The 26,596-nt window shown below is 37.3% G+C and overlaps 1 protein-coding gene across 1 annotated transcript in view; it reads left to right on the top strand.

The window, feature by feature from the left end:
• The window catches only part of LOC139119339 (lysosome-associated membrane glycoprotein 1-like), a 49,436-nt gene that overhangs the window by 16,120 nt on the left and 6,720 nt on the right, over positions 1-26,596 (top strand). Inside the window, exons 2-10 of the mRNA XM_070683109.1 lie at positions 3,388-3,566; positions 4,484-4,697; positions 5,151-5,315; positions 6,266-6,444; positions 7,308-7,521; positions 17,367-17,531; positions 22,252-22,436; positions 24,057-24,306; positions 25,577-25,747. Coding sequence (XP_070539210.1) covers positions 3,388-3,566; positions 4,484-4,697; positions 5,151-5,315; positions 6,266-6,444; positions 7,308-7,521; positions 17,367-17,531; positions 22,252-22,436; positions 24,057-24,306; positions 25,577-25,747 — 1,722 coding nt within the window. The remainder of the gene's footprint in view (positions 1-3,387; positions 3,567-4,483; positions 4,698-5,150; positions 5,316-6,265; positions 6,445-7,307; positions 7,522-17,366; positions 17,532-22,251; positions 22,437-24,056; positions 24,307-25,576; positions 25,748-26,596) is intronic.

Consider the following 26,596-nt stretch of genomic DNA (forward strand, 5'->3'; position numbering starts at 1 on the left):
TGATAAGGTTCAAAGGTCATCAAAGTGGCTGACTGGTTATCAGGTGATGTGCTTTCAAAAAATGTGTAATCTCCTTATCTGTGGTGGTGTTCATCACATGTGTTTGTTAGTCCCCACGGACACCGTCCGGGGGGACTTATAGGTTTGGTCATGTCCGTGCGTGTGTGCGTGCGTGCGTCCGTCCGTCCGTGCGTGCGTCCGTCCGTTCACGCAGATATCTCAGAGATGCCTGGAGCGATTTCGTTCAAACTTGGTACAAGGATTACTTCATATGTCATACAGATGCACATTGATTTGTTTTGTGATACGATCCAATATGGCTGCCAGTCGGCCATTTTGTTACGATTTTTTCATGTACAGAGCCATTACTCAGGCATGTTTCACCTGATTTTATTCAAAGTTGGTACAAGGACATTGACCAATGTCATAGATATGCATGCCAATTTTTTTTGTGATACGATCCAATATGGCCACCTTGCGGCCATTTTGTTACGATTTTTTCATGTACAGAGCCATTACTCAGGCATGTTTCAACAGATTTTATTCAAAGTTGGTACAAGGACATTGACCAATGTCATAGCTATGCACATCAATTTGTTTTGTGATACGATCCAATATGGCCGCCAGGCGGCCATTTTGTTACGATTTTTTCATGTACAGAGCCATAACTCAGGCATATCTCAACCGATTTTATTCAAACTTGGTACAAGGACATTGACCTATGTCATGCACATGCACATTGATTTGTTTTGTGATACAATCCAATATGGCCACCGTGTGGCCATTTTATTACGTTTTTTCATGTCCAGAACCATAACTCAGACATGTATCAAGCGAATTTATTCAAAGTTGGTACACGGAGATTGACCAATGTCATACATATGCAAATTAATTTGTTTTGTGATACGATCCAATATGGCTGCTGTGCGGCCATTTTGTTATGATTTTTTCATGTACAAGCCACAACTCTGGCATATCTCAACCGATTTTAATCAAATTTGCTACAAGGACATTGACCTATGTCATACATATTCACATTTATTTGTTTTGTGATACAATCCAATATGGCCACCGTGTGGCCATTTTATTACGATTTTTTCATGTCCTGAACTACAACTCAGACATGTATCAAGCGAATTTATTCAAAAGTATTTTTATCACAGACCTAATGAAGAGGACTCTATCCTCTCTCAGGACCTGTAATCAAAGTACCCATTAACAAGTGGGGACTGTGTCATCAACGATGACTTGTTTTTCAAAGGTCTGCGTTTGCCCCTGGATGTTGATATTTGTGATGCTGTTGTGCACAAAATACGTGCTCAGGACAAATCTGTAATGTCTTGCCTAGCATCAATTTCAAAACTTTCTTTCTAAGCAATTTTACTGTCTGTACAGTAGAAATGCCAAAAACCAACATCTCCACCAAAGGGGGAGGGGGAGGGGTCAATAGGTGAGAGTTAACTATAATACTGAATATTTGCCAGTTTTTGAACCCTGGCCTCACAACACCTTTTGCCCTGTCAGCCAGTTTGCTGCCGCAATGAGGCTAGATTAATTAATTAAATGACAAATAATTTAGGGGCCGCAGCAGTAGGATATGGGGTGTATGGCATGTGACAGAGAGAGAGAAGCATGGGTCTGATTACGCAAAAACATTACATTGTCACATGAGTGTTTATACTGAATCACTTGGTCTGTGTACATGTGTAATGGTTCTCAGTTTGCAGATTATGACTAGTTTAGCAATGAAGTGCATTTTACTGTAGGATTCTATCAAATAACTCAATGTAATCAGCATTTACCATAACCACCTATAACTAATACCAGTTTATGAGGTGTTTTAAGTACCGCAGCGTTCACTGCCAATTTTAAAGTCACTTTTCATAGCCCGGTGACCAGAGAAATTCTCATGTACAACATTACACAGCTCAGCTGAGAATCAGCACAGAGAGTCAGGATCATTTTGAATTTCAAATATTGGTATGTAATTGAGAAGTTATTTTTCAAATAGAGCATCTTGACGTTAATTCCCACTTTATGAAAGAGAATACTCTAAAATTTCAGTGAGCAAGGAATGGGCTAGCAATCCTAGCATTTAAACTTTCGTTTCTCAGATGTGTACACTACAGTACTATTCTTATGGTAACTCATGCATAATGTTTATGCTGTGTATTTACAATTATCTGTAAAGGAAAGATAATATTTTACCAAAATGATATTAAAATGACAGCTGTTGGATCAATTGAACTGGTATTTCACTAGTGAGTAAGCAAAATTTTCAACCTCGTCCATTCCGGTTTTTTTGCACGGTCGTAATTTTTCATTTATCATCAGAAATAAAAGTGAAAGTAACATGTATTCCGTGAACTTTGCAGGACAGATATTGTACTACAATGGCAGACGCACAAAACATTTTGTAGTTTCACATTTCTCATGGCTGAACTTCCTTCTGGTTGCTACTTCATTGTCTGTGTGGTCTAGATGCTAACCCCATGACATGGGTGTCTTTTATTATCAGGACATACCTTTGTGTTTGCTTGAGGGATAGGCGTTACTCTGTCAGCCACGTCAGCTGTCTACTGTGCATAGTCATAGATTTGTTTGCGATCAAAGAGACGACATATTGTTTTTATGGTTATTTTCGTAATAACCTCACAGTATCCATGTGTTTGCACTCAATATAGTCACAATTTATTAACATTCAAGGTACACACTCACATTCTGTACCAAAGAAAAAAGATTTTCTATAAAATTGTCTATGATCAGAGCATGACGTTGTTGAGTATGCCGTTCAAAGTGTGGGTGACAATGCCTTCATCTTTGCTGTGCCTTTATACCAAAGTGAATTGAATGGACTAAAACAGCATATGAAAGTTCATTGAAATATATGTAAGCACGTTGCTCATATCTTGTCACAGTGTGGCTCGGTATAATGCACAGGCTGCGTTCCCCGTCAATTTCACCGTACCCAGACTGTGAAATCTGAGTGAAAAAGAAAATGAAACATCTTATGTCAACTGTGTTGACCTGCAAGTTTCATTTCCTGTTCATTGGCACTGTAGTTCACCACAAAATACCAAAGCTCATAACGTGTTTTAACATTGTTTGGATAAATATAGAACATTACAAATGTGAGTCACTCCAGCATTACAGTGTCTTTTTATGACAGAAGCCAATTTTAAAAGCAGACAGGTTCTGCATACAGATTGCCGAGAAAACTTTAACTATTGAGTACTGTAGAAAAGGGAAAGCAGAAATACAATATTTTTTTGACTATGTAAATCTCGTGTCCATGTAATGTAAGGAGTACAACAAGGGTGAACGGACAAGTTTTGATGAATGCATTGTCAATGAACAGATCTTCAATATTTTCTACCCATCTTGCAGCTACTGTTTGTGCTGCTGACACGACAACTCCAGCGCCTGCTACAACTGCACAGCATAGCACAGTGACCCAGCCACCTGATGCTTCCTTTGATGTGAAGTATGCAAATGGTACTGTTTGTCTGAAGGCAATACTTGGTATTGAGTTCAATCTGCCTTACAAGAAGAAAGACAGCACAACTGTAAGTAATGTTGTGGCGCCCTCTTGTGACCAAAATAGACCAAACAAAAACTGATGTCAGTTTCTGTTAACCAAAGCATCCCTATTTACAACCCTCCAACTTGATCTCTTTCTTTTATAATTTTACATGCAAATTAATGTAGCTAGGCAACTGGATGCCGTATGTTGTGAGTTTGAACCCAATTGAAAAGTAGCTGTATTTGCTTCATTTTGCAGATTTTAAGGAGTTGCCCCCCCCCCCCCCCCCAAAAAAAAATACAAAAATAACAGTTTCTTATTTTCCTAATCTATTTCATGGGGCATGTTAGTGGAAACATTTGCTTTAAACTATTCCCAGTCCTAACCTAGCAAACATCACTGTAACAGTTTCGTCAGTATTTCTGTTCAAAGTATCAAGTAAATCCCATAGGTCCACTCCTTGGAACAGATTACGAATGTAGATGAACAAACGTTATACGTTTACACTTTTTCAATGTACTGAAATGAGTGGTTTGACCACAAATAGGTATGATTTTCTTCATGGCGGGACTCAACACGTGCAAACAGCAGGAAGACAGCTCAGATAGTGACAGTCTATTAGGATTTTTCCCAGTATAGATTTATCAAAAAATGTCAAAAAAAGGTGTGTCATTATTTGGCAACAGACAGGTCATTACTTGGGGTGAATACTTCTAGCAATTTCATGTGTTGCTATGAAAATGTCATAAAATATTGATATAATCCTATTGCAATTGTGATACATATAAATGTCTCCTCCTCTCCCCCCCCCCAAAAAAAAACCAAAAAAAACAAAAAAAAACTAAGGAATTCTATTTCTAGTGCGTCAGTTGTGACAGTGACATAAGCTTTCATCACCAATGCTTTAATTTTCAATTGAGTTGTAATTGTTGGATGGTCTCACCTTATTTCTTCTTCCAGGGCATGGCCAAGTTTGATTTGCCTATTGATGCAATAGTAGATGAAGACAAGAGTAAATGTGGTAGCACGGTGTCTAGACTCGTTTTGAACTTTCCTGACACTGACTACAACATCACCTTTGATTTTGTCAAGGATGGTGACGTGTTTTATGCCAACATGACAACCTTTGACTACATTCAGGATGACGTACACTTTGTTAATGCCAGTACTGAAGGTAGGTGTTGACAAATTACATCACATACTATTCAAAGGCATGATGACATCATGTGATGTCCCTCTAGGTCTGTCTCTCTGTCTCTCTGTCTCTGTCTGTCTGTCTGTCTCTCTCTCTCTGTCTCTCTCTCTCTCTCTCTCTCTCTATGTATATATATATATATATATATATGTATATATATATATATATGTATGTATATATACATATATATATATATATATATATATATATATATAATATATATATATACATACTATACATACATACATAGACACACATACATATATACATACTATACATACATAGACACACACACACACACACACACTATTTGACAGCCAATGTTGGATTCATAAATTACTAGAATCAGTGAGATACTGGTTACAGGATTTTTTCTGGCTCAAGAGAATTGCTGTCTTATGATTTTCATGTCTGTGTATTTTCTGTGTGCAGGTTCCATGAAGGCACAGACAACAGAGCAACTGTTCAAGGCGGCAGTTAACAAGTCGTATGAGTGCCAGGCAGATCAAACGTACAACTTTACCAGTGGTGGAACATTAATGACATCTGGTGTCCGCTTGCAACCATTTGACATCATGAACAACAACTTCAGTACTGGTCAGTAGTCTGTATTCTGAGCCCCTGATTCAGATTCACTCAGATATAGAGTCTGACAATTATTGAATTTTTGTACACCTTGAAGTTTTCTTCCAATTTCTGATTAGAGTAGTGCACACCTTGAAGATTTGATTAAACTTTCCTCAAGGAAACTGTATCATGCCCCTATAAAATCAAGACTGAAAATCGGTGGTCTTCTTGCAAATTTTTAGTGCTGGAAAGTACTTCAAATTTTTGATATTTGAAATTGAAAATGGCTGCTGTCCCGGTGCTCATACTGCTAGGAAAAATATAATTTTCTAGAAAGGGTCAATTGAAACCTCTTAACTTTTTGAACAGAGGGGCTATGTTCTGTAAGGCTATTCTTGTATTTGGTGTTTATCTTAAAACTGCAGAGCTGTCAGCAAAATTCCTCCACTGATTTGAAATTTGAAATTCTTCTTTAAAGTTTCACACCATCTGAAAGGTGTCCTTTGAATGGAATGTTTGTTCTGCAACAAGTTCATATATATCATGCGTCATCATTGATGTTCATGATTCAACCTGCGGTGGCGCTTTGCACACAAAATTTGACAGCAAAAGGCGCCCTCATGTTTCGCATAACAGTGTCTCCCTTCAGTGCTCGACTTAACATCTCTTTTTATCTCTGTAGCAGATGTATGTTATGCTGACAACCCAACAATTGATGAAGTAAATATCTTAGTTAGTTTATTACACCCTTCATCACCATTTTATAGAACAACTTTCAGGTTTGCTATTTTGCAGAGAAAACTTTAACTATTGAATACTGTAGAAAAGGGAAAGCAGAAAAACCAGGGTCAATTTTTTTTTACTATGTAAATCTCATGTTCATGTAATGTAGGGAGTACAACAAGGGCATGAACGGACAAAAGTTTTGATGAATGCAATGTTAATGAACAGATCTTCAAAATTTTCTACCCATCTTGCAGCTGCTGTTTGTGCCGCTGACATGACAACTCCAGCGCCTGCTACAACTGCACAGCATAGCACAGTGACCCAGCCACCCGATGTTTCCTTTGATGTGAAGTATGCAAATGGTACTGTTTGTCTGAAGGCAATACTTGGTATTGAGTTCAATCTGCCTTATAACAAGACAGACAACACAACAGTGAGTAATGGTGTGGCGCCCTCTTGTGACTATAGGCCAAACAAAAACTAATGTCTATTTCTTTTAATCAAACCAACCCTATTTACAACCCTCCAACTTAAACTCTTTCTTTTAATTTTACATGTATATTAATGTGTGATTTTGCTGAATTTTGCAGATTTGAAGAGGTTGGCCCCCCCCCACCCCCCTCCCCCCCCCCCCCCCAATACAGAAATAACAGTTTCTTATTTCCCCAGTCTATTTCATGGGGCTTGTAGCAGAAACATTTGCTTTAAACTATCCCCAGTCCTAACTTAGCAAACATCACTGTAACAGTTTTGTGAGTATTTCTGTTCAAAGTAGCAAGTGAATCCGATAGGTCCACTCCTTGGAACAGATTACGAATGTAGATGAACAAACGTTATACATTTACACTTTTTCAATGTACTGAAATGAGTGGTTTGACCACAAATAGGTATGATTTTCTTCATGGCGGGACTCAACACGTGCAAACAACAGGAAAAACTCAGATAGTGACAGTCTATAAGGATTTTTCCCAGTATAGATGTATCAAAAAATGTCAAAAAGAGGGTTTGTCATTATTCGGGCAACAGACAGGTCATTACTTGGGGTTGTGACTTCTAGCGATATCATGTGTTGCAATTAAAATGTAATAAAATATTGATATAATCCTATCGCAATTGTGATACATTTAAATGTCTCCTCTTCTCCCCCCCCAAAAAAAAAACAAAAAAACAAAAAAAACTAAGGAATTCTATTTCTAGTGCGTCAGTTGTGACAGTGACATAAGCTTTCATCACCAATGCTTTAATTTTCAGTTGAGTTGTAATTGTTGGATGGTCTCACCTTATTTCTTCTTCCAGGGCATGGCCAAGTTTGATTTGCCTCTCGGTACAACAGTAGATGAAGACAAGAGTGAATGTGGTAGCACAGTGTCTAGACTCGTTTTGAACTTTCCTGAGACTGACTACAACATCACCTTTGATTTCGTCAAGGATGGTGACGTGTTTTATGCCAACATGACATCCTTTGACTATATCCATAGTGAATCAGACTTTCCCAATGCCACCACCACAGGTATGTATGTACATCACGGAGTGTTGACATATAACATCACATGTCATTCAAAGGCATGATGACATAATGTTATGTCTGTTTATGTCTAGGCTGAAAGCCCCAGTAGCTGTGAATGTGTAATAAAACCGATCTCAAAATGTCCCCGTTTTCCAAGAGTTTTCTTTGAATAAGACCCATTAAAGACTGAAAAAGTGTATAAAGTGACATGTAAATTCAGACGTTTAACATCATTTTAGATTTCCCGCCATTTTCAAAAGCTAATGGTATGACAGAGAAAAGTTAAGATTACAACAACAAAATGTTAGTCATCATCTTTTGCGCATTCAAATAAATGGCGTCATGCTTGTTTCTGGTATGATCACAATGTGTATGTGCTGGGAATACTGTTTTTTAGCTACTATAGACTATAGTCTATAGAAGCTATTGGGATGGGTATCCGTCCAGCGTCCGTCGTCAGTCTGTATGTATGTATGTATGTATGTATGTATGTATGTCTGTTTGTGAGGCGTCCGTCCACTCAAATATCTTGAGAACCACAGTACTTACTGATTTGATATTTGTTGTGTAGATGAAAAATATGATTGAATTTTTTTTATTTTAGCTACTATAGACTATAGTCTATAGAAGCTATTGGGATGGGTATCCGTCCGGCGTCCGTCGTCAATCTGTATGTATGTATGTATGTATGTATGTATGTATGTATGTATGTATGTATGTATGTATGTATGTCCGTTTGTGAGGCGTCCGTCCACTCAAATATCTTGAGAACCGCAGTACTTACTGATTTGATATTTGTTGTGAAGATGAAAAATACGATTTTGAGAAACTATTTTTTAATTTTTTGATATTGTTGAAAATAGGCAAATTAATGCCAAAAAAGGTGTTTTTGGTAAAAAATCTTCTTCTTCATAACCGCTGGTCAGACAGCTTTGTTATTTGGTATACAGGTCCCTAGGGGTAACCCAACTTAGACTTGTTCAAATTGTAATGAAATATGCAAATCTGTATTTTTAAGGAATTTTTTTGTCATTTTTGGTCAAAATTTGACTTACATTGTATGTAATTCTTGTACTGTATAAACCCTATCAATTCACCCAGAAAAAAATAATTAATATGATTTTAAATAATTGAATTAATTAGGAAATCATCAAAGCCAAAATAATTTTAGTGTAGAATTATCAGAAAGTTCAACTTTTTTTGACAGTTCATAGTGAAACCATCTTGGAGGATTAAAACATGTAAAGGCAACTTTCCTGAATCCCAACTTTGACATATTCTGAACCGTCATTTATTGTGCCCTGTATGTTATCTAAAAGAAATTGCTCAAAATAGTCAATAGAGATAGAGATAGAGATAGAGAAAGTTCTAATTACCATTTATGGTTGACTTGGTAAGGATAAAATAAAATTACTTTTTGAGGAAAAAAATAGAGTGGTCAATTAAAAGAGTGGTCAAAGTGATAGGGTTTTTATGGTAAAGCTGGGCTGTATAAAGATTCCTCATGTGCTATTTATAGCAATTATGCAATCTGTGTAAACAGTGCAATGAAAGTGTAACATGATTCCTTATAATGCTTTTGATGACCTTGAACTTCTTAAGTTTCAAACCTTTGTCTCTTCAGTGTGCTTTCTCTGAGTATGTACAGTCTCAACTTATTAAACAGAACTCACAATGTTAATCAAAGATATCCACCTTCTTCATCAATACATGTATCACAAAAGGTTATTCTCTACATAACTCAACAGAGCTCTGTCAACTGTTGAGTTGCTTGTTCTTTCAAAACCGCTGGTCAGACAGCTTTAATATTCAGTTTACTTGTCCGTAGGATGACCTTAGTGAGATAATTTCATACAGTCAGGAAATACTTAATTTTGTATCCATGTCTATAGTAGCTTCAGGGACTTTGGCCCTATGTTTTGATATTGTTGAAAATAGGCAAATTAATGCCAAAAAAGGCGTTTTTGGTAAAAAATCTTCTTCTTCATAACCGCTGGTCAGACAGCTTTGTTATTTGGTATACAGGTCCCTAGGGATAACCCAACTTAGATTTGTTCAAATTGTGATGAAATATGCAAATCTGCATTTTTACAGAATTTTATTTTCCACTTTTGATCAGGCCATCAAATATATCCATCTTCTTCATCAATACATGTGTCACAAAAGGTTATTCTCTACATAACACAGCAGAGCTCTGTCAACTGTTGAGTCGCTTGTTTTTTCAAAACCGCTGGTCAGAAAACTTTAATATTTGGTTTACAAGTCCCTAGGATGACCTTTAGTGAGATAATTTCATACAGTTGGGAAATACTTAATTTTGTATCCATGTCTATAGTAGCTTCAGGGATTTTGGCCCTATGTTTTGTACTTTTCTGTGAGGGTGCCATTTTATGGGTGTGGCACCCGTTTATTATTCAGCCTGTTAAAATGTGTAGGCATGGTCCAAATCAGCGAGCAGTGATACTTCTATACATGCCTTTAAGGTAGAACATTTACACAAACCAACTTTGGTTTGAAAATAAAATCATGAAAATAATGCATAAAATTCGCAGCTATTGGGGCTTTAAATGTATTCCTTGTGTACGACATACAATGTACGACATTTTGCTGTATAGCCAGAGCTGTTTCAGCTACATCTAAAGAGAGTGATAAAATGTACAGATCTCAGCATACTTGTAAAAATTGCAAGATAAAAGACAATTTAATCAATTTAACTTACACACAGAAGTGACATGACAATATTTTTGAAACCTTCGAAAAATACATTGCCTGTGTAGAAAACTTTCAAAATGACATTGCTTGTGTAGGAGAATGAAAAGGTAGTGATTGATACAAGAAAGAAGTGGATTTAACCCTTTAAGTGCTGTATTTTTTCCCGCCAAAATTTTTGTGCAACATTTTACCAATTTTTATGAACTTTTCTGTAATTTTTGAGATAATTTTGGACCAAATGAACTCAACATTTCACTGGCCATATTTTTAGTCCCCACGGACACCGTCCGGGGGACTTATAGGTTTGGTCATGTCCGTCCGTGCGTCCGTCCGTGCGTCGTCGTCGTCCGCCGTCCGTCCGTCCGTTCACGCAGATATCTCTGAGATGCCTGGAGCGATTTCATTCAAACTTGGTACAAGGATTACTTCATATGTCATACAGATGCACGTCAATTTGTTTTGTGATACGATCCAATATGGCCGCCAGGCGGCCATTTTATTACGATTTTTTCATGTACAGAGCCATAACTCAGGCATGTTCCAACCGATTTTATTCAAAGTTGGTACAAGGACATTGACCAATGTCATAGATATGCACGTCAATTTGTTTTGTGATACGATCCAATATGGCCGCCAGGCGGCCATTTTATTACGATTTTTTCATGTACAGAGCCATTACTCAGGCATGTTTCGACCGATTTTATTCAGAGTAGGTACAAGGACATTGACCAATGTCATAGATATGCACGTCAATTTGTTTTGTGATACGATCCAATATGGCCGCCAGGCGGCCATTTTATTACGATTTTTTCATGTACAGAGCCATTACTCAGGCATGTTTTGACCGATTTTATTCAGAGTTGGTACAAGGACATTGACCAATGTCATAGATATGCACATCAATTTGTTTTGTGATACGATCCAATATGGCCGCCAGGCGGCCATTTTATTACGATTTTTTCATGTACAGAGCCGTTACTCAGGCACGTTTCAACCGATTTTATTCAAAGTTGGTACAAGCTTATTGACAAATGTCATAGCTGTGCACGTCAATTTGTTTTGTGATACGATCCAAAATGGCTGCTGTGCGGCCATTTATTACGTTTTTTTCATAACTCAGGCATATCTCAACCGATTTTATTCAAAGTTGGTACAAGGACATTGACCTATGTCATACATATGCATGTCAATTTGTTTTGTGATACGATCCAATATGGCCGCCAGGCGGCCATTGTATTACAATTTTTTCATGTACAAAGCCATTTCTCAGGCATATCCGCATGTTTTGACCAATTTTATTCAAAGTTGGTACAAGGACATCGACTAATGTCATAGCTATGCACATCAATTTGTTTTGTGATGCGATCCAATATGGCCACTGTGCGACCATTTTGTTATGATTTTTTTCATGTCCTGAACCATAACTCAGACATGTATCAAGCGAATTCATTCAAAAGTATTTTTATCACAGACCTAATGAAGAGGACTCTATCCTCTCTGAGGACCTGTAATCAAAATACCCATTAACAAGTGGGGACTTTGTCATCAACGATGACTTGTTTAATCAAAATTTTGGCAAAAATGTAACAAAAATTGACTTAGGTATATTTTATAAGGATGACAAAAATTGACTTTGGTGCTCAAAGGGTTAACTAAAAAACCATTACATTGCAATCTGAATTGGAAAGAAATGTTTAGCGTCCTGAAAAGAACATACCTGATAAGCTATAGGACTTCATGATACCGGGTGATGGATAAAGGTGTTAGTGAGACCAAAGGAAAACCTGAATTTATACAATTTAATAGGGTATGTAGAGGGCGCTGTACAGGTAACTGCAAAGGAGTGTGGAAAAACATTTATTTTGTGATGCTTAATGTTTGTGGTGTGACAGTCTTACGTTTTTAGCTCCCATATAATATGCATTATGTATATATGCAAATGGGAGGTATTTATATAAGGTGGAAAAATGTTGTCTGTCTGTATGTATGTATGTATGTATGTATGTATGTATGTCCGTCCACATCAAAAACTCCTAAACCGTAGCACCTACTGTCTTAGTATTTGGTGTACAGGTGCACCTAGGGGTGGAGATGTGAATTTTGTTCAAATGAACATGTCAGTGCCAAAAATATGCAAATGAGGGGGGGAAAAGGAAAAATCCTGCAAATGGCTAAAACTCAGTGAGCAGTGGTCAGATTTGGTTGAAACTTGGTATGCAGATATATTTAGGTATTCTAAAGTATGTGTGCAAAAAGTGGGATGAAATTTGCATGTTTGTATTTTTAGCGTATTTTTTCAGTTTTTAGTCAAAAAATCTTGTTCTCTGAAATCGCTCGTCTGATTGCTATGAAACTTCATATTCATGTTCCTCAGAATGACCTCAGTCATGCTTGTGCAAATTGTATTGATATTGTCATATTTGTAATTTTGGGGCAATTTTCCCAATTTTTGATAAAAAAATTTTTTATCCAAAAACTACTCATTTGATAGCTTTGATATTTGTTATACAGGTATCTAAGATTAATCCCAATATAATGTATTGAAGGTATGTTGAAACTGGCAATTTTTTTTTATTTTGGGGGCAATTTTTGCTTTTTTTGGTCAAAAAATTTTTCTCCTAAAACTTGTGATCTGGTAGCTTTGATATCTTGTGTACAGGTTCCTAGGGTTTATGTTAATGAGATATATTTAAAATTAGGATGAAATCTGCAATTTTGTATTTTGGGGGGCAATTTTTTAGCTCCCATAGCCATATGTATATATGGCAATGGAAGCTATTCTTATAGGCTAGGAAAATGTCTGTATGTATGTATGTATGTCTGTATGTCTGTATGTCTGTATGTCTGTATGTCTGTATGTCTGTATGTCTGTATGTCTGTCCGTCAACATCAAAAACTCCAAAACCGCTGTACATTTCATCTTGATATTTGGTGTGTACATGGATGATGGGCTGTAGATGAGATTTTGTTCAAATGAAGTTGTCATTGCCAAAAATATGCAAATTAAGTGAAAAAATGTAAAAACAGTCAAAATTGAAAAAACTCAATAACCACTGAGCAGATTACATGAAAAATTAGCATGTAAGTACTTTGGGCTGACATGAAATGATTGTGCGCATCTTGGGTCAGTATCTTGGAGTTGCTATTTTTCATGAATTTTTTGTAATTTTCTCCCATTTTTGGTCAAAAATCTCCTGCTCTGAAACCACCAGTCCGATTGATTTGAAACTTGGTATGGAAGTGCATAGGAGTGACCTTTTCCAAATTTGGGCAAATTGTGGTGAAATTTGCACATTTTTAGTTTACACGTCCATAGACTCCCATGTATAAGGCAGATCTCCATAGACTCCCATGTATAAGGCCACAAAAAATAAAAATTTAGTTTCTCATCGTATTCATATTGCAAAAAGGATGCAGTGACACAATTTTTAGTCCCCACGGATGAAGTCCAGTGAGCTTATAGATTGGGTCATGTCCGTCTGTTCGTCCATCCGTGAGTCCATCCGTTCATGCAGATATCTCGGATATTTTGACAAAATGTCATGTGACCTTGATGACCTTTGATCTCAAATATACATATTTGTCCATAACTCAGTAACCACAAGTGCTACACCCTTCATATATGGTATGATGGGACAGCTTATGACGCCACATATTGTACCATTAATTATGCACATATCTAATTTTGAGCGAGCCAATAGAGCTAGAGGTCTGATTTTTGGTATATAGGCATAACTTAGCAATACAATTTTTTTGACAAAATGTCACGTGACCTCGGTGACCTTTGACCTCAAATATACATATTTTTCCATAACTCAGTAACCACAAGTGCTACAGCCTTCATGTATGGTATGATGGGACACCTTATGACGCCACATATTGTACCTCATTAATTATGCGCATATCTAATTTTGAGCGAGCCAATAGAGCTAGAGGTCTGATTTTTGGTATATAGGGACAACTTAGCAATACAATTTTTTTGGCAAATGTCACGTGACCTCGGTGACCTTTGACCTCAAATATACATATTTGTTCATAACTCAGTAACCACAAGTGCTACAGCCTTCATGTATGGTATGATGGGACAGCTTATGACGCCACATATTGTACCTCATTAATTATGCACATATCTAATTTTGAGCGAGCCAATAGAGCTATAGGTCTGATTTTTGGTATATAGGCATAACTTAGCAAAACAATTTTTTTGACAAAATGTCACGTGACCTCGGTGACCTTTGACCTCAAATATACATATTTTTTAACTCGGTAACCACAAGTGCTACACCCTTCATGTTTGGTATGATTGGACAACTTATGACGCCACATACTGTACCTCAATAATTATGCGCATATCTCATTCTGAGCGAGCCAATAGAGCTGGATGCCTGATATTTGGTATATAGGGATAACTATAGGAGAGAAATTTTTTGACTAAATGTCATGTGACCTCGATGACCTTTTACCTAAAATGTTTATGTCAATAAATAAGTAACCACAAGTGCTATGTCCTTTGTATTTAGTAGGATGGGAGACCTTATGACAACACACGCTTTACCTCATTAATTATGTACACATCTAATTCTGGGCAAGCGAAAATAGAGCTAGAGATCTGATTTTTTGGCATATAGGGATTAATTAGCAATATAATTTTTTTTTCAAAATGTCATGTGACCTCGATGACCTTTGACCTTGATTATACATATATATGCATATCTCAGTAACCACAAGTTCTATACCCTCCAATTTTGATAGGATATTAGACCTTAAGATGTCACATCTTGTACCTCATTTATAATGCACATATGTATTTCTTGGCTGGCCAATACTGCTAGAGGTCTGATCTTTTTTCCCGATTTAGAACCGATAACTTAGACATGCCTCATGTGTTTCAAATTGGAACAACGACATAGACCTATGTGCCCATAGATCTCAACATATACACTCCAGTGATACTTCTTAATGACCACATTTTCCTGCCCCATCAAGACTAATACTCCTATTACAAGTGGGGACTATGTCATTGTAAATGACTTGTTGATTTAATGGTTGTATCACAGTATTCGATATATCTAATTCTGTATTTTTTCCATTTTATATTCTGAATAATTACATTAAACATATTTCACTGTCTCCAGTACATTTCATTTAAGTATTTTCACTTCATGCACTTTATCCCTTTCACACATGTTCAAATATCTGACCAGAGAACAAACACTAAATAGTCCAGGATGGAGCTACAGTGTCATTGACGCTATTTTCTCATTTTTGGTCAAAAAATTTGTTTCTCAAAATTTACCAGTCTGATTGCTTTGATATTTAGTAAACGGGTTGTTAGGGTTTTTGTTAATAAGATATATTGAAATTAAGTTGAAATCCGGAATTTAGAATTTTAGGGGCAACTTTGCGAAACTGTCAGTTTTACTGGGATATCTTTCATTTTGTATTTTTAAGATTTTTTGGGGTAATTTTATACCTACTGGAATTAAGAGTGTATAATGTGGTGATTTAGTAAGCATTTGATATGGTTAACTTTATTTGGTGTTGAAATGCAGTAAAAAAATCCTGGCAGATTTTGACACAATTCCAAACAAATGCCAATAAAAAATTCAGCCAGAGAAGGTTTGACAAAAAGAAAAGGTGGGAGAGTTGGGAAAAAAGAATGTACAATGGATCGGATAAAAAAGATAATGTACCTCATCGATCTTCCAGACACCATCCCTTATCGAATGGTCCACCCCGATGTATTTTTGTGCGTAATTAACAATGCAGTGTATTTTAGTTTAAGATGTCAAGTTAGGTAAGGATTTGAAAGGAATAGTCAAGTTCACCACAGTTTAACTTTATCTCTTGTGTCATCATCCTTGTGTACTTGGTTAAGTTTGTAAGTTGTTCCAGATGTGGATGCACCAGCTGTTCTGGAAGAAAACAATGTTTACTTTTCCCTGTATAGGGTTTTCTGAGTAATGATTTTATGTTGAAATTTCTCCATGTATCTGGTGTATGGGCAAAGTGTAAACATTGGTTGCATGTTATGTATTTCAGTCCATGTCAAATATTGTAAATGAAAAATCAAGAACAGTTTACTGTGTGCTTGTAAAAGATAACATATTTGTCAATACATAAACTGCCTTGCAGATTGATTGTCTTAAAGATTATCACAGAAGTAGAAAAGGAAAAGAAACTAATCAAATTGCTGTAACATATTCACTCTCAGTGCCTGTATAGGCCTATACTTAACTATTTTATCATTACATTCAGCTGTTTGTTATATCTTTATCACTCTCCATGGGCCAAGGCACACTTGGGGTCAATGTCATCACTCTGTGCCAATCTGTGTATGTCAGTCTGTCTGTACTTGTATGTCCATGTTTCATACAATTGTTAACTTGTTTTGATAACTATATGGGAGCGAACAGTGATGTTGTCACTATTTTTATATCCAGAGGATTTCAAGTTTTTTACGAAATTAATCATCTTGTTTGTTTACCTGTATGATACCTATGATTTAAACATCAATACCATGTTCATTCTGATTAAAATGTAATGCTACAGGAATGTCTTTTTTAATGACACATCATGGAAAGATGGTTATGAAAGTGAAGCCTAAGTGTGGTCTTTGTTTTACAAATGTATTTTTTTTTGCCGTGTCTGCAAGTTCTTGGATAAAGTTATGTTATTGCTGGTACATGTAAGCTTGTTGCTGATAGAATAAATGGCATTGTCAGTTGTACTGTGAAAGTTTTGCGTGTTATCGCTGTTTATAGACATTACAACCCCAGAGCGATCTACGCTTCATAAACCCAACTTCTTTCATTGAAACATGCTTCTTTTCAATGTGTTTTTGTATATTAATCTTTTGCGCAATCCACTGAGGATTTCCTGTCCTACAATACTGTCTTATATACATAGTTTTAGGGGAAAACAAGAAACTATACTTGACAAACAGAAAAAATTAATTGTATTGATTTATATCTAAAAAAATATTGTAAATGTAGCTGTGTTATATAAAAAGAATTATTTCTGTGTCAACAACAACTGTTTTACAGCCAATGTTGAATTCATAAATTACAGGATTTTTCTGGCCCAAGAGAATTTGTGTCTTATGATTTTCATGTCTGTGTATTTTCTGTGTGCAGGTTCCATGAAGGCACAGACAACAGAGCAACTGTTCAAGGCGGCAGTTAACAAGTCGTATGAGTGCCAGGCAAATCAAACGTACAACTTTACCAGTGGTGGAACATTAATGACATCTGGTGTCCGCTTGCAACCATTTGACATCAAGAACAACAATTTCAGTGCTGGTCAGTAGTCTGTATTCTGAGCCCCTGATTCAGATTCAGTCTGATATTGAGTCTGACAATTATTGTATTTTTATACACCTTAAGTTTTCTTCCAATTTCTGATTAGAGTAGTGCGCACCTTGAAGATTTGATTAACCCTTTCACCACCATGGTTTGTCCCAAATCCATTGTTTTCTATGGTAAAGTTGGACCTGTATACAGGGAACTGGGGTGAAAGGGTTAAACTTTCCTCGAGGAAACTGTATCATGCCCCTCCAAAATCAAGACTGAAAATCTGTGGTCATCTTGCAAATTTTTAGTGCTGGAGAGTTAAAGTACTGTAAATTTTTAGCTCACATTTGGTTACACCAATGTGAGATTATCATATAAGCTGAAGTCTGTGGCATCTGTATGTATGTGTGTATGTATTTATGTATGTACGTATGTATGTATGTAAGTTTCGCTGATCACTACGTCTCACATGTCTAGACGCAGCACAAACAACTTTCCCTATAGAGCCCTATGACCGTATAACTTTTCGCGGAGGCTGCTGGGTAAATGTGGAGCTCATACGCACATGGCTTGCGACCTGACTTGACCCTGCAAATCCAGCGAATTTCAAAATCAATACGTAAACAATTGCTAGCGACGGCAAAACATTTCGCGTTGTCCCATTGATAAAGGCAATAGAGAACAAATGGAAAGCCTCAACAAAAAGACTGGAGCAGTTGGATAACTACTTCCCAGCACAGGGTCATCGAATTGTGCAGCATGAAAGTTTTCAGAGGTAATTTTGTGGTCATATGCCAACGATTTGCCGTACGCATACGTACGTACTGCCATGACGGGGGGGGGGGGGGGGGGGGGGGGGGGGGGGTCGGAAAGACTTTGACGGACGTGATCAACATTGTGGTGGCACTGGCACACCTTCATGAGTTCATTGGCATATAAGTTGACATTTGCAGGCTTTTTTAGGTCTTATGTGACGCACGGGGGGGGGGGGGGGGTCGGAAAGACTTTGACGGACGTGATCAACATTGTGGTGGCACTGGCACACCTTCATGAGTTCATTGGCATATAAGTTGACATTTGCAGGCTTTTTTAGGTCTTATGTGCCACACGCACGGCATAGACGTGTCAGCATGGAGATATGCTTCTCCTCAGAGGGTCTATCACCGCTCACCTCCTCCATTTTCTAGGTCAAACAAGCCAATCCTATTTGTCAAAAGAACGAAAATAGGCTATGCATAAAAAATCGTTCCATATATTTACAGTCGCGTTCCCGACTTGGTTGTGGGTGGAAATATTAGGTGATATATTCAGATCACTGGGAAAATTAGCGGTTTCCACATAAAAAATCTCATTCATCTTCTCCAGGTCCTCTAAAAAGGACAGAAAAAATGCCCAGAAAACTTTGGAAAATCTCAAATTTTTGAGAGCGATTTTCAAAAACATGTAACTTACGAAAGAAATGACAGAATTCCATCGGGTTTTCACTCTTTACAATGTTGTATTTCTGTCTTGCGATGTGCGCATGTGCAGAATGTTTTCAGCCAGTCGTTGATTCAGAATCGAGCGTTATTCGAAGACAAGCAAAACCTGTGCGCAATTGAGCCGATGGCGGCGCTCTTCAAAAATATGACGTGATTGCTCATTAACCTCCCCCCTATAGAAAGTTATACGGCTATAGGAAAGTTGTTTGTGCGCAGCACGTAGTAAGACGCAGATACAGGCAAACCGCCATTTTGAAATGAGACAGTTTTTGGTCTCCCGGAAGTTGTTAATTGCGCATGCCCGCACATAGTGCATCATTTTTTGTCGCGTGCTGTTTAGTCAAATCTGGTAGCTGCCAATATTTCAAAACTTGTAAGAATGGTTATTAAATCCTTGGTTAAATTCTAGCTACGTTCGCATCTTGAAACTGTGATAATTTTAGCGTTACTTCCAAATAAAATTGAACAGCCAATGACAGCGCCCCATGATTCAACCAATCAGATTTCGTAATTCGATACATGGCGGTTTCCCGTTACCTGCCTCTTTGTGCTTGTCACTGAGGCGGGGACCAGCCAATATGTAAGTATGTACTTATGTACAGTATGTCGATCAACTTCAAAAACTCACGAACCGCTGCTCTTTTTAGCGCAGTATTTAGTCTGTGGATGCATCCTGGACTGTAGATGGGATTTTGTTCAATGAAGTTTGCAATGACCAAATCATGTAAATGAGCTTTAAAAATGTGAAAATGGTCAAAAATTAATAACTTTAGAACAGCTGGTTTGATTGCTTTGAAAATTAGTATACAAGTGCCTTAGGTAGACCTCATACAGATATCTTGATATCTTGAATGTTGTATTTTTGCTGAATTTTTTAGTTATTTTCCTCATTTTAAGTAAAATTTCTTCTTCTCTGAAACCACCAGCCCAGTTTCTCTCAAATTTTGGTTGGATGTTTGCAAGGGTGTTAGCCTTCTAATTTGTTGAAATTACGACAAAATTAGAAATATTACTGTTTGGGGGCATTTTTTGTCATTTTTGGTCAAAAAATCTTAAAAAATATGTTCTTTTTAAAGCCCCTGGACAGACAGCTTTTATATTAGGTGTAAAGATGTGCAGGGATGACAATAGTTAGATATGTGGAAGTTGTCCTGAAATATACAAATTTTTATTTTTAAGACAATTTTGTCATTTTTGGTCAAGAAAAGTTGTTCTCAAAATTACTTGTCTGATAGCTTTGTAATTTGGTACAGAAGTCCTGAGGGATGTTATTAGATAAATTTTCTGCTCAAAGTGTTGGGAAGCCCCCAAATTTTTATATTTTAGGTAATTTTCTCAGTTTGTGACCTTTAAATGACCTACACCAACCCAGCCCATGTTATGAGACAGTTTCGTAGGCTGTGAACATAATTTTGTTATATTTTGTATCCATTTGTAGTAAAATTTGATTCACAAAACAAAGCTGAGGTAAATTTTTTCATTGCGGATCAATTTTTGCAGCATTTCCATGTAAGACACACAAGAACTGATGAGAAATTTGGATCCAGGATAATTCCAGATGTCGTCATCACCCCTTCCCCCAGTGGAAGGCATTTCACTATCTGTAATTAATTTGAGTGCTGTTTACATTCGAGTGATAGCACTCATAGCATTAATTAAAAAATCCCCAAGGTTGTAAATATATTTCCTGCCATCTGGCCTCATGTAAACATAATCAACAAAGGGATGGAACATTTGATATTCAGGAGGGGGTAGGGTCTAGAAGATTGATGAGGTAGCATTACTTTTTACCAGATCCCTTGTACATTTTTTCCCACTCTTTATTTTTTCCCCACTCTTCCAACCTTTTCTTTTCGTCAAACCTTCTCTGGCTAATTTTTTTGTTGACATTTGCTTAAGTGTTTAGGATCTGCTTGTCCTATTGCTATAGTTGATATGCATGTTCCTAAAGATGACCTCCAGTACCTAAGTTGTAGACCTTATTTGCTTTTGTCATTCTTGTTTTTCCAGGTTTAAATATTTCTTGAATGGACCAATTCAAACTGAATGTGAGCACACTGTCCTTGACGGTATTTTTGATATTTGAAATTGAAAATGGCTGCTATCCCGGTGCTCATACTGATAGGAAAAATATAATTTTCTAGAAAGGGTCAATTGAAACCTCTTAACTTTTTGAACAGAGGGGCTATGTTCTGTAAGGCTATTCTTGTATTTGGTGTTTATCTTAAAACTGCAGAGCTGTAAGGGACCGTCTCAAATTGTCGCAGAAGTTCAAAAAGCGAAATTTATTCGTTTAGGGGGGGAGGGGGTTTGACCTCCATTCAATTAGTGAACTTCACTTTCGCACTTTTATTTTGTGATCACAACTTTTCGTGTGTTTATTGTAAATTAAAGAAAAACTGCACACTCGTGCCAACAAATTTGTAACTGTTTCCATCTCGTTTGTGCCCCAAACACAATTTACCGATAGGAACATTGTATCCTAAACATTTCATTCATCAAATTATACAAAGACAAAAAGTATCATTTTTTTAAAATGTGCTATTTATAAGCGTCTGCTCTAACCACTAGATGTCTTTATTCTCACTTGTTATGCACCTGGTCATAGTCGTTTTAATATGATTGAACATGCCTGGGCCCCCTTGTCAAATTTTTTCGCTTATTTACCGCCCCTACCAAGTACAAATTGCGTGTTCACAAAGACAAACAACAGCACAAGAGATGCAAAAGGGGAAAGTAAAATAAAATGAAACTTTTATGCGGTAAAATGCCCTGTTAGTACTCAAATCTGATCGTTTACTTTAATTGTGATGTGGCAAGGGGAATACGTCTTTAGTAGCTATAGCAAAATGTAACATTGTACTCTCAGGCAGACATGAACATTTAACACTTTTGAAGTTTCGTTTAGGGGGAGGGGGGAGGGGGTTTTGATCTAAACGAAGAAATTTCGTTTCTTGAACTTCTGCGACAATCTGAGACGGTCCCTAAGCAAAATTGCTTTGCTGATTTGAAATTTGAAATTCTCCTTTTAAAGTTTCACACCATCTGAAAGGTGTCCTTTGAATGGAATGATTGTTCCGCAACAAGTTGATGTATATCATGTGTCATCCGACGTCATCATTGATGTTCATAAGTCAACTGCGGTGGTGCTTTTCATACAAAATTTAACAGTGAAAAGCGCTCCGTTGTTTCAGCACGACAGTGTCTCCCTTCAGTGCTCGACTTAACAACTCTTTTTGTCTCTGTAGCGGATGTATGTTATGCTGACAACCCAACACCCCCGCCCACCACTCAGGTAACAACTGTCGCACCACCCACATCTCCTCCACAACCTAAAGCAGGCAGCTGGAACATAACCAGTGGTAATAAAACGTGTATGCTGATGAAGATGGCGATCAGCTTTAATTTCACTTATGAGAACGATAAGAACAAGGTAAGAATAAAGACGTGGCTCTATGTCATCAAACACTGGATGTGGCTGCGCTGAATTCACCAGTTGAATATTTGATTCAATCTTGTAACAGTAGTAATTGACTTGTCTGAGAGTTCCCAGTTTGGCCCTTTCACCACCGTGGTTTGAACCAATTCTATTGTTTTCGATGGTAAAGTTGGACCTCTAGAGTGAGAAACAGGGGTGAAAAGGTTTACCCTTTCAGTGCTGTAATTGTTTCCGCCCGAGTTTTAGTGCAACATTTTACCAATTTTTATGAATTTTTCTGTAATTGTTGTGATCAATTTGGACCAAAGGGACACAACTTTGTAATGACTACAGTTTTTTATCAAAATTTTGGGAAGAACCTGAAAACAAAGTGTCTGGATCTGAAAATATTTGTCGGCGTTATATCTTATAAAGGTGACAAAAACTGACTTTGGAACTCAAAGGGTTAACAAGTAAATTATGAACATACCCTCTAGGATACCATTAATCCTCTTTCTACCAGGCTCCATAGACAAACCATAGAAATGACTACAACTTGGGAGAAAGAGGGTTAAATTATAATATCTCCTAGCGTGCTGTCATAATTCAATGGTGTTTCCTCTTGAAAACTGTGACCAGATCATTGGCTGTTTTAGGATGTGTGTAAACTATGACATGGATTGATTGGTTGTATGCTGACAGTCAAAAATCACACAACACTAGCCACTTTTCAACAGCAAATAGCAAAACAAAGTCTCAGTGCATTGAAAGCAGAAATTGAGAAGAAATGGTATGATAATTTCTTCTGGAAGGTCAGTTACACAGAGATATGCTAACGTAGTCTGGATGAAAATTAATCTTGTCTGTTGAAATGATCAGAAAATGTTATTATATAGTCTGGCATTGTAAAAAAGCTTTCAGTTAAGCAAAAAAACACCTAAGAGATTAAGGGGCCGTCGATAATAAAAGCTGATGTACAAAAAACGTAATTCCTTCATTTTACTTGAAACCCCTCCCCTTAAAATGAAAATCCTTATGCGTAATCAATTTCATATTATGATGCCGTTTCTGACAAACTCACACGCACCTCTCCAATCCGCACGCCCATGAAAAATACCAGAAGTGCATATTAATTAATTTACCTCCACTTTCACTTTGTAAGACACAGAACATTTTAATGTATTTTGCACGCAGGAAAATGTTTCACGTACATGTTTCATGTTGAAAAAGCATACAATTTTGTATTTCATATTTATGTCTTTTCGTTGTCTTGTTTGTCTCCATATGTTTTGGTCATTCTGTTCTCGATGAACTTGAATGTAGTTTTGCATTCTCGCTGCACTTCGAAAACAATAGACGAAAATCCTTATGTGATTTTGATGCACACAAAATGAAAATTGGCTTTTACCCCCTTCTTTTAAACAAAAGAATTACATTTATCCTGCATCAGCTTTTATTATCGACAGCCCCTAATGTGGTAGCATATACTGTGAAACAATGAAATACAAGAACCTTTAAAGGGTGTTCAGAGGCATACATCTTCATCTGAGGGTGTCCTTAGACTCTCACTCTTATACCCAGGTCTTGTGTACTTTCAAGCTTTTAGAATCATCATTTTTTTCTGTTTGGTAACAGACTGTAACCGTAGCAATGGATGTCGATCCTAATATGACTAATTCATCTGAATCAAGCTGTGGCAATACGACTTCTTCTTTTGTGCTACTCTTCACGGGCTATGAAAATTGGATGATGAACATGACCTTCACCACCAGCAGCAGCTCCGAGGATGCTCTGTCAGCTTCTGGTTCTGGCACGTACTCTCTGGATAGTTTCACTTTGAACTACGTGTACACTGATGATGTCTTTCCCGGTGTCAAGGATGAAGGTAAACCCTTGCCATAGGTTACATAGGTTGTAGAAGGGTGATCATGTGTTCATAAATGCAGATCATGTGTTCATAGATGCAGATCATGTGTACATAAATGCGGATCATGTGTACATAGATGCAGATCAAGTGTACATAGATGCAGATCATGTGTACATAAATGCAGATCAAGTGTACATAGATGCAGATCATGTGTACATAAATGCAGATCATGTGTACATAGATGCAGATCATGTGTACATAGATGCAGATCGTGTGTACATAGATGCAGATCGTGTGTACATAGATGCAGATCATGTGTAAATAGATGCAGATCGTGTGAACATAGATGCAGATCGTGTGTACATAGATGCAGATCATGTGTACATAGATGCAGATCGTGTGTACATAGATGCAGATCGTGTGTACATAGATGCAGATCATGCGTACATAGATGCAGATCATGTGTACATAGATGCAGATCGTGTGAACATACATGCAGGTCATGTGTACATAGATGCAGATCATGCGTACATAGATGCAAATCATGTGTACATAGATGCAGATCGTGTGTACATACATGCAGGTCATGTGTACATAGATGCAGATCATGTGTACATAAATGCATGAATGCAGATTGTGTGTACATAAATATAAATGCACATTGTGTGCACAAAAATGCAGATTGTGTACATGTAGACTGATCATGCATGCATGCATGCATACATACAGGCAGATCGTATGAATATAGAGGCAGGTAATGATATATACATCATGTTTCCACCATTATCTGTACAGATATAGGCAAATTATGCATACAGTATAGTACGCATATAGTATGAGCACTTAAAAAACACTATCTGTTAATTTGAATTGATATTACACTAAAACCTTCCAGTATTTTATCAAGAGACAGCACTCTTTGGAAGTGGGCTTGATGCATCAGTCAATTACATTACATCATTTGCTTAATTATCACCAAACAGATTGTCCATCACATAGATACATTTTTCTGTGGAGCTGTCAATGATAACACTATTTTCAGCTACACCTGTCAAATTGCACGCTCCGCACAAACCATCACTTCTTTGAATAGTCTGCTCTAAGGATTTCAAACTTACATATGGAATGCAAGTGTTTTGAAAAGTTCACTCGCTGAATGCAAATGTCTCATGAATATTGATATGCTTGCAAATACAACATCTTAGGAGGACAGTTTTGATGATGTCCAAAATACCAATGCAGGGACCTCATTAATTGACTTGAGAGTCCTGTCTGATTTGTCTTCCAGGTAAACAAATGACTAGTCACTCCAATGAAACGGAATTTAAAGTAGATCTTGGAAACTCCTACAAGTGTGACAAAGCACAGACATACAAGCTGGACAACTTCACCAAGGTCACGCTCAGCGACGTGAAGATCCAGCCATTCGCTGGTAAAAGTGAAGGCGGATACGGAACAGGTAAGTAATCGACTCACAAACAGAAAATCGCACACGCTCACAAGCTCTTTAGCTCAAATCAAGTACATTCATACCGGTCTTATTGGTCATTCATACAGAGTGGTCACCTCTCTATAGTGGTCACCTTGTGGCATTTCTATAACAGTTTACATTGAAGGCCCTCCGCAGAACAGCCACATCTCTTATATAGCCAGTGGTCACGTATAATTGCTACAAGTTGTTACAAGACCTGTGAATAGTCATTTGTATATCTGACTGTGAATGACCTCAGTCAAAAACACTTAAACTGAAAGCAAGAAATGAGTCTATTTTGACTGATTTTATCTCTGCATCACTGAATTGTTTCAGAAATTTATTTCATGTACGGTGATTTTCAGTACTATGGCATTTAATTTTGTTATTGCTGTTGTCTTTTCCTTAATTCACCACTCAGCACACCCACCTTCTCTGAAAGTACTGCCGCGCTCACCCTCTGTAGAAAGGCCACCTCTGTATAGTAGTCACTTTTTCTTGGTCCCTTGGGTGACCATAATGGGGAGGTTTGACTGTGTGTAGTAGCTTTCACACCACGACCTCTTAAGCCATACACATGGAAATATTCATGTATATGGATGGCTTTTGAAAACTCAGAGTTGATCACTGTGATGTTCTATTCCATCCAACACAAATCCATGTCATTGATTTGCTATTGCAGAGGTGAGTGTGGGAGTTGAATTCTCCGGAACTGCAGAATGTGGTGTCTGTTAAAATCAATCCACTGCTTGGCAGCTGATCTTACTACTTTGGAATAGCCAAGGGTGAACCAGCTTGTTAACCCTTTTAGCGCCAAAGTCAATTTTTGTCACCCTT

The sequence above is a fragment of the Ptychodera flava genome, chromosome 19 (genome assembly GCF_041260155.1).
Source record: "Ptychodera flava strain L36383 chromosome 19, AS_Pfla_20210202, whole genome shotgun sequence".
Lineage (NCBI taxonomy): Eukaryota > Metazoa > Hemichordata > Enteropneusta > Ptychoderidae > Ptychodera > Ptychodera flava.